This window comes from Ananas comosus, linkage group 22, assembly GCF_001540865.1.
Source record: "Ananas comosus cultivar F153 linkage group 22, ASM154086v1, whole genome shotgun sequence".
NCBI lineage: Eukaryota > Viridiplantae > Streptophyta > Magnoliopsida > Poales > Bromeliaceae > Ananas > Ananas comosus.
Genome location: NC_033642.1, coordinates 7,551,424 through 7,560,963, shown reverse-complemented (window position 1 = coordinate 7,560,963; position 9,540 = coordinate 7,551,424). Strand labels below are relative to the sequence as shown.

General features: G+C 35.0%; 1 protein-coding gene across 1 annotated transcript; it reads right to left on the bottom strand.

Annotated features, from left to right (window-relative positions):
• On the bottom strand, positions 4,088–8,322 carry LOC109727677 (bifunctional protein FolD 4, chloroplastic-like). The gene is made up of 5 exons (XM_020257847.1): positions 7,916–8,322; positions 6,936–7,261; positions 6,096–6,332; positions 5,840–6,007; positions 4,088–4,549 (listed from the first exon to the last, which is right to left on the bottom strand). Exons 1-5 carry the CDS (start codon positions 8,115–8,117, stop codon positions 4,379–4,381), a joined length of 1,104 nt encoding a protein of 367 aa, XP_020113436.1. The 5' UTR covers positions 8,118–8,322; the 3' UTR covers positions 4,088–4,378.

Sequence of the window (9,540 nt, the reverse complement as noted above, 5' to 3'; positions counted from 1 at the left end):
GTTTTTTTTTTTTTTTTTTTTTTTTTTTTTTTTTTTTTCAGAGAGCTTCGAATTCATTGCATCATACTCTGTAGCATAATTTTTTTTTTTTTTCTTTCGTCTGTTCTGTTAATGTAGCCTTTTATGATGCTTTTTCATGGCACATATAGGTGTCGGTTTCCTGGAAAAGGGTAGAAAAGTATTTTTGAAGAAATTTTTTTTTTTATGGAAAACATTATTTTTCATCTTTTTAATTTGTCAGATAAAAAATTGAAAATATAAATATACTAATTTTATGAAAACCTGAAAAGAAAATTCTGAATTTTTCTTCAGGAACTAAATGATTGGAAAATATTTTTTTAGTCAGGAAATTATTTTCGAAGATATTTTTTGAAAAAGTCAAACACTTCCTAAGTGGTATATGAAGCATAGCACGTATCGCGAAGGTGAAGCTTCGATGGAGGGTATGATTGTGGACGGTCGCTTGGATGGAGGGTTTGATTGTGGACGATGACGGTGACGATGGTGACACAAGATTTGAAGAGGACGGGGAGAGAGAGCCCGTCGCGGCGGGGGCGACTGCCATGACAAAGGCGAGGGAGAGGGCACAATAGTGAAAAAGGATGCATACATGGTGAAAGAAAAAGAAAAAGAAAAAAAAAGAAAAAAAAGAAAAAATATTTTTCTTCTCTTGATAAGACTACCACGCATCGCAGACATTACATAAAAAGTCAACAAGTAGAGAATAAAGAAGTTGTATCATTACATTATTTGAGAATAAATTACACTGTTTGAGGCTAAGTTGCACTATTTAGAACTATTTGAAGTTACATCACAAAAAATAAAAATTGTATTATTTGAGAAGTTACTTTTAGTCTCAAATAGTTTTAAATAATATAACTTAAGTCTCAAATAATACAACTTAGTTTCAAACAGCGCAATTTTTATTTTATGTGATGCAATTTAGTCTTAAATAGTTTTAAATGATCGAATTTAGTCTCAAATAGTGTTAACTCGTTTCAAATATTGTAACTTCTTCTATATTTTTTGACCTTACCTATAGCGACTGTGGCACATGATGGCCTTCCAAGAAAAAGAAAATTATATATTTTCTTTATTTTTCTTTTTATTCTTTCTTTTTTTTCTTCCACTTTCTGCATCCATCTTCTCTACTGCACTCCCTCCCTCGTCGCCCTCTGCAGCAATAGCCTTCCCAACCCCAAAGTGCTCTCTCTTTGTCCTCCTCAAATCATGCGGCACCTTTGTTGCCATGGCCGTCCACTCTCTCCACTGCAGCCTTACCTCCGCAATTTGTACTATATCAGAACTCTCGCTGCTGCTACCGATGGCGTCAAAGGTATAAGCAAGGTAGGAAAGAGGAGTGCAGCATCAATGTGGGGGGCAGTGGAGGAGGGAGAGGAAGCGGGAGAAGAAAGAAAGGAAAGGATGGTGAAAAGGAAATACGAAGAGGAAGGAGAAAAACGAACATGAGAGAGAGCAAAAAGAGAGAAAAAAAAATAAAGATATTTTGGCCAGTTTATTAAAAATTCAGATTTAATCTGCAAAATTCAAAAAAGGTAGTCTATTTTGCAAAAAAAAACTCAAAATTGGTGGATTTCTATGCAAATTGGCTCTTTTAAAACTTGTTGGTCCTTTTGACTAACACCCAGTAATCTTTAAAAAAATATGCTGTTAGCTAATATAAATATTCTACAATTTCTTTGAACTGTCCCTGCTATAACAAATATTGAAATATTAGTAAAGTCAAAATATTTTTCCTTTGGAAAGCCGTTACATAATCTCTATTTATACCTTTGTTGGATTATTGTTAGTAACTAGCATTACGGTAAGAGCATGTGTAATTCACGATTGGAATGAAAATAAAAAATAAAATNAGCATAATTTTTTTTTTTTTTTTTTCTTTCGTCTGTGCTGTTAATGTAAACTTTTATGATGCTTTTTCATGGCACATATAGGTGTTGGTTTCCTGGAAAAGGGTAGAAAAGTATTTTTGAAGAATTTTTTTTTTTATGGAAAACATTATTTTTCATCTTTTTAATTTGTCAGGTAAAAAATTGAAAATATAAATATACTAATTTTATGAAAACCTGAAAAGAAAATTCTGAATTTTTCTTCAGGAACTAAATGATTGGAAAATATTTTTTTAGTCAGGAAATTATTTTCGAGGATATTTTTCGAAAAAGTCAAACACTTCCGAAGTGGTATATGAAGGATGGCACGTATCGCGAAGGTGAAGCTTCGATGGAGGGTATGATTGTCGATGGTGACGGTGACGATGGTGACATAAGATTGACATAAGATTTGAAGAGGACGGGGAGAGAGAGCCCGTCGCGGCGGGAGCGACTGCCATGACAAAGGCGAAGGAGAGGGCACAATAGTGAAAAAGGATGCATACATGGTGAAAGAAAAAGAAAAAGAAAAAAAAAAAGAAAAAAAAGAAAAAATATTTTTCTTCTCTTGATAAGACTACCAAGCATCGCAGGAATTACATAAAAGGTCAACAAGTAGAGAAGAAAGAAGTTGTATTATTTAAAATAAAGTTACATTATTTGAGAATAAATTACACTGTTTGAGGCTAAGTTGCACTATTTAGAACTATTTGAGACTAAGTTACATCACAAAAAATAAAAATTGCATTGTTTGAGAAGTTATTTTTAGTCTCAAATAGTTTTAAATAATATAACTTAAGTCTCAAATAATACAACTTAGTTTCAAACAGCGCGATTTTTATTTTATGTGGTGCAATTTAGTCTTAAATAATTTTAAATGATCGAATTTAGTCTCAAATAGTGTAACTCGTTTCAAATATTGTAACTTCTTCTATATTTTTTGACCTTACCTATAACGACTGTGGCATATAATGGCCTTCCAAGAAAAAGAAAATTATATATTTTCTTTATTTTTCTTTTTATTCTTTCTTTTTTTTCTTCCACTTTCTGCATCCATCTTCTCTACTGCACTCCCCTCCCTCGTCGCCCTCTGCAGCAATAGCCTTCCCAACCCCAAAGTGCTCTCTCTTTGTCCTCCTCAAATCATGCGGCACCTTTGTCGCCATGGCCGTTCACTCTCTCCACTGCAACCTTACCTTCGCAATTTGTACTATATCAGAACTCTCGCTGCTGCTACTGATGGCGTCAGAGGTATAAGCAAGGTAGGAAAGAGGAGTGCAGCATCAATGTGGGGGGCAGTGGAGGAGGGAGAGGAAGCGGGAGAAGAAAGAAAGGAAAGGATGGTGAAAAGGAAATACGAAGAGGAAGGAGAAAAACGAACATGAGAGAGAGCAAAAAGAGAGAAAAGAAAATAAAGATATTTTAGTCAGTTTATTAAAAATTCAGATTTAATCTGCAAAATTCAAAAAAGTAGTCTATTTTGCAAAAAAAACTCAAAATTGGTGGATTTCTATGCAAATTGGCTCTTTTAAAACTTGTTGGTCCTTTTGACTAACACCCAGTAATCTTTAAAAAAATATGCTGTTAGCTAATATAAATATTCTACAATTTCTTTGAACTGTCCCTGCTATAACAAATATTGAAATATTAGTAAAGTCAAAATATTTTTCCATTGGAAACCCGTTACATAATCTCTATTTATACCTTTGTTGGATTATTGTTAGTAACTAGCATTACGGTAAGAGCATGTGTAATTCACGATTGGAATGAAAATAAAAAATAAAATTGAATTATACTGAAATTAAAAATAAGAGGGACGGATAATATAAACATATTTAATTTATTATTGGAATGAAAATGAAAATAGATAACTAAGACACTAAAAATTTTGAAAAAAAGTTTGGTTAAGAAAGAGGAGTGTGCTAAAAGAGATTTATTTTGGAATGAGTTAATCTAATAATTAAACTGCTTTGAGCCATAAATGAATTGGACAATTCCCATTCCAAAGAAAAAGGAGGAATAGAATCCGTTTCCTGTAAATTAAACAAAAATTATTAAAATCAATAAATCTCATTCTGATTAAATCAGAATCTAAAATAGATAAACCAAACAAGCCCAATATGCTATTTACTATAGTAAATGCTCTTTAATTGCCTCGACTGCATAAAAAGGGCAGTGGAACAAAACATTGACTCAACTTAGATCAATTTATAGTAAACTTTATTAGGAAAACGAAGAGCTTGTTTACTGCCACAAGAAAAAAAAAGAAAAAAAGAAAAAAAAGAAGCTGAGGTACATTATTCTTTTTAACAAAAATCACAGGTAGTGCCCTATGACTGCTGAGGTACAGTAAAATGTAAAAAAATTGCTCTAACCAGTTTATCAGCTCTTGTCAAAATTATTCCATAATTTAATCCCATTTTGGAGGGAATCGAATATATGGTGGTCAAAAGTACAGTTATTTCAACGGTAAATGAAATTTGAGAAAATCACTTGAAGTTGTGGATCCTTTTTGCTGAATCGAGTGTATTAGACAGAAGCATTGCTATGGTCATCGGACCCACCCCGCCAGGAACTGGCGTGATCGCCGAAGCTACCTTCGAAGCCTCTTCATAGCACACATCGCCGACCAGCCGGTAACCTCGAGGGCTCTCAGCATCCTGAAATATTATTGTGCATGTTTACTTTTAAGTAACAGAATGATTCAAGTAATATAGGGAAAACGCATATGTGCATAGTTATTGACATCAATGTGGCTGCTACTTTAAAGTGGCAAATACTTGGAATGGAAGTATGGCAAGATATATAGATAGAAATTTCAAAAGTATGAAGTAGAGTTTTAACATAAGATAATAAAAGGAGACATTTGTCTAAAGCTTTAGCATAAGGTGAGAGTTTTAGGAAATTCCTCTAAATAGATGAAACAACATTGACCCATGAATAATATTTCTCTATTTGTTTTCTTAGAAGGCAAGGATGCAACGACTTTCTACGAGTAACTGTACTTTAGTTTACAAAGTTTTTGTGAGCTTGGAAGTACTAATAGCATAACTGAAAGTGCACAACATTGGCCAGGTTGCATTATTTCTCAGTTTCCATGCGAATATCAAACAGATAAATGCCATTACCAATCTCCTAACTTCAGATTAAAAAAAATTAAAAACAGATAGATAATAGTCTTAAGAACAATGAAAAGACCAAGATGCATATCAGCAATAAAACTCCATCTAATGCAATATATGAAGTCAGGTTTATAGCCCTAGCATAAGTTAATAGATACTTCTCAGAGACTGTCGGAAGAATTAGTCCGTAAGAATAGCCTGGTATAAGATACTTTTGACATAGGTTTTCCAAATGGTTACAGAAGCTGTTGTAGAGCTTTATAAATGAGTTTTTCATAATTCCTTCGCAAGACTAAATAATAATAGGTAAAACAAATCCCTTAGATTTTGGAAGCCAAGTTAGCATGTTCAATTTTTGGGGGTATACTCTACCCCTAAGTTCTGAATTCTAACTCTGTGACAATATCTTGCCCAATGACTGATAAAATTTCACCCATACACGGAAAATAAATTTTTAAAGGCCGGAACTCATTTTCAGAAATTCAAATGAAGTAGAAATCACTTTCACAAATCAAAACCAACTAGACAAACACTTAATATGCTAAGATCTTGTCAAAAGCAATTAGTCATCCTTAGCACCAATCACTATTATCTAAAGATCACGTTGACATCAAGTAAATTTTATTAACTACACAGTTGAGTCATAGATGCAAAGATACAAATATGATTTATACAGAAGTGGGAAATAAAATTAGCATGAGATAAATACAGATACAAAATCGAGGCTCATTTTTCTGTACAATGCTACCTCAAATCTAAATAAGATACTCACACTTTAGTAGACAGAAAAATTCGTTTGAAATGAGAATTCAAAAAGCTAGCTCTTACATCGACCGGATTGATACCGACGTCTATCACCACAGCTCCAGGTTTTATCCAGCTACCCCTCACCAAATTGGCAACTCCAGCAGCTGAGATGACAATATCTGCTTGCCTGGTTATTTCCTCTGGATTTTTAGTGTATGAGTGCACAATGGTTATGGTTGCATTGGCTTTCTAGCAACATTATTGAAATTCAAAGTAATCATCAGAAAGCAAATCAGAGAAGCAAGAAACTGCTACTAATCAAGGGAAAGACTAGTACCTGTAATAACAAAGCAGCAGGGGTCCCCACGATGTTGCTGCGGCCAATTACAACAGCTCTCTTCCCCTTGATTTCAACACCATACCTGTGTAACAATTCCATGCATCCCTTAGGAGTACAGGGAACAAACAAGGGTTGCCGACCTTGCATTGCAAGACGACCTATGTTCAGGGGGTGGAAACCATCGACGTCTTTCTCAATACTAACGGCATTCAAAATGTTCTCTTCATTCATATGCTGGAAAAGAACATCAATTGATAAGTCAGTCACTCACTCAACAGGTCATTATTATATGGGAACATTACATGCTTTCCTGGTTCACTTTTGTACAGTGAACAAAGGTTACTAAAGCTCGAAAGACCAGATATTCACCATATCCTTTCAATGAAACCGCCCTACAAGTAGAAAGTAATGTAAGGCACATTTAAATCATCATTTCGTTAATTACTCAACACTGTTGTCAATAAGCTTTTTGTCAGACTGATTCCCAAAGGACATATTTGGTCCTTTTCTCAAGTTGGATTTGGTCATTCTTCATTGTGGCGCAAACCAGTTCTTATTTCAAAGGAACAGTGACAAGAGTCATCAATTCTAAGGGCTCCAAGACACACCCTTACTCTTCTTTATTGTTATTTCATTTTTGACTCAAACTAAAGATAGCTTAGTTTTGTTATTATTTCCCTTTAAACTGTGAAAAAAAATCCCATCTATTTCTTCAATAAGGAAGCCAAGATACTTAAGATTAATTCTCTAAAATCACGACAAATTAGGAACTCCTATGCAGATTAATAAGCATAATAAGCTTCTCTATCATGTAAATCGTTATGTTACGGAACTTACTCGAGGCAGAGGCAACTGAACCAAAATTCCATGAATTGATGGATCCTCATTAAAGACCGATATATGCCTAAGAACTTCTTCCTCCGTGCTGTCTTCAGGCAAATGAGCTTCATAAGACTTGATGCCAACAGCTTCACAAGCTTTCTTCTTGTTACGGACGTAAGTTTGAGAGTCCTTCCTAGCCCCGACTAGAATGACAGCTAAACCCGGAACTATGCCGATCGCATCCTTCATCCTAGCTATTTCTCCAGCAATTTCATCCTTTATTTGATTTGCGACCGACTTCCCGTCAATGATTTTAGCAGAGGTATCAGAGGTCATAGCCACTACACATACAAAATACTATGCTTAGTTGATAAAATATTCTTGTAGCAAGATAACATCGATTGATCTAGATAAGAATTAGAGTTGGCCAGCATGAAACAAAACATTGAAATACGTCTAACTTAAGTAGCATTACTAAATTCAAAAAGTCTTCCTATGATATGTATTTCACAAAGTCAAGTTGAGATTTCATGATATTGACCGTTGACGATAATATCGCTCTAGAATATTATCGCTTACTTAAATGAGCATGCTTTGGAGTATAATGGAAGGTCCTCAAAGCTTCGCAAGTAATTACTAAGTGAGGTAAAAAGTTACCAGTCACATTGAACAAGAAAGAATATCACAAACTAATAAGCATAAATTTCAAACTATCAATTCATAATTTTTGATAAATGTTGTGATTCTCAAATACAAGACCATCAAGTATCTTGTCAATTATAAAGTTGAAGCTTTTCCAAATTCCTAATACCGTTTATTATGCATTTTCTCACCACCTGGTTCACAAAACACTCCGTTCTGCAGAAAAAAAAAGATCTACAGCATATTAAGTAGCAATAAAGGAAGCATCTTTGCACCATTTTCTGAAATTTTTAAGGAAAGCAAGATGAAAAGAAGGGAACTGAAGAGATGATCGATCGAATTCGTAACAAAACCTGGAGCAGCTCTGGCCAAACCCCGAACTCGCGACACGGCGGAGCGAGACGAGGCAAGCCCCGAAAATCGCCACGGAACCGAAACGGAGCGGTGGAATCTGAGCGCATGGGCACGGGCTTGTAGCAGATTCCTCTGCATGGGGGGAACAAGCCGCGGCGCGGCCACCGCCGAGGAGGAGTCGGAGAGGACGGACGGGGCCATGCCCCCGAGCCTTAGAGAGAGGAAACGGTAAAAAGCTATAGCAAAAGGCGCTTCTCTCTTCGGACTTCTAGGGTTAGGGTTAGGGTTAGGGTTAGGGTTAGGGCTTCGAAGAGTGGCGGGAACGGAACGGAGGTGGCGGCGAGAGACGATGACTGGCGAGAGAGAGAGAGGGAGAGAGAGAGAGAGAAAAAGGAGAGAAGAGAAAGGACGTGCACGTGAATCGAAGCTCTTGAGAATTAAGCAATTAGGGCTCATAACCGGCCCGGTCCGAACCGATCCGGGCCAGAAACAAACCGGGCCGGTTTTAGGCCGGTTCTTTCCGGGCCGGGCTGGTCCTATAAGACAATGATCTACTGTTTAGAATGTGGGATAATTACCTATATACCCCTCAAAACTTCTAAAATATCTTATATACCTTTACTTTTTTCTTTGTTTCAAATATACCACTCGTGCATTTCTCCGCTAATCAAAAATAGCCCTTCTGTTAGTACCCGTTAGGTCATCTTGCGTTAAACCTAAGTTAAATTTCTACCAGAATTAAAAAAGAGTGAGACTACCTCTTTTGCCCCAAACATAAACGGCAAATAAGAAAAGTTTGTGATAGCGGAAAGGAATATTTGAAAGGGCAAAAAGTTAAAATACTTCTTTCACCCCTAATTTAAGAATAAATAAAAAAAAAGTTGGTGACAGTAGAAGAGTATATTTGAAAGGGTAAAATAGTAATTTCACAAAAATAGTGACGGTTGCTAATAGTTCATTAATAGAATTAACTTTAGGTATATATTTAAAAGAACTTGAAATGTTAAAGTGTATTTTTTTTATATTAGCTTTTTAAGATGGGTAAAGAAGAAAGTTTATAATTTTTCAGAAATATATAAGCAATACGTCCCATCCTTATCAAATTCCTTTAGCTCTTATCCGCTGTCCTTATTAGGGGTAACAATTTAGATTGCTGTTCGCGAGTCAATTTGCTGTTTGACAATCCTTGTTTAAGTTATTTTTCTATATTGAATAGAAATTTTCATGAATTAAATCAGTGGTAAAATATCCAAAGTTCCATCTGTCCTAAAAGTTCTAGGACAAAAAAATTTATTAGAAACCATCATTAAATTCAAAAAAAAAAATCTTAAAGTTAATTGACAAAAGTGAAGTTGAAATATGAAAGATTCAAACATTGATGAAGCATATGTATTTTATAGATCTATTTCAACATGTCCTATAGTTATAAGGATTATTTACCAGATAACTTTACAAAAATGTTTTTGCTCACTCGTCCTATCAAAACAATTTGTTATTAGAACTCAAAAGGGAAAGATTGCGTTACGTGCGATAAGCAAGTATGATGGAAAAATAATAAAAAATATTTTGTTTGTTTCCGTACGTAATATTGCGTTGCGCATATCGCGATGAGTCGGTTATGATA

Excerpts from the sequence above, each read along its gene's own strand:
- LOC109727677 (XM_020257847.1), bottom strand. The coding sequence starts at position 8,117 with ATGGCCCCGTCCGTCCTCTCCGACTCCTCCTCGGCGGTGGCCGCGCCG. Across the intron at positions 6,333-6,935 it reads TTCAGTTGCCTCTGCCTCGA|CATATGAATGAAGAGAACAT; the intron begins GTAAGTTCCGTA and ends GTTCTTTTCCAG. Across the intron at positions 4,550-5,839 it reads TCGGTATCAATCCGGTCGAT|GATGCTGAGAGCCCTCGAGG; the intron begins GTAAGAGCTAGC and ends ATAATATTTCAG.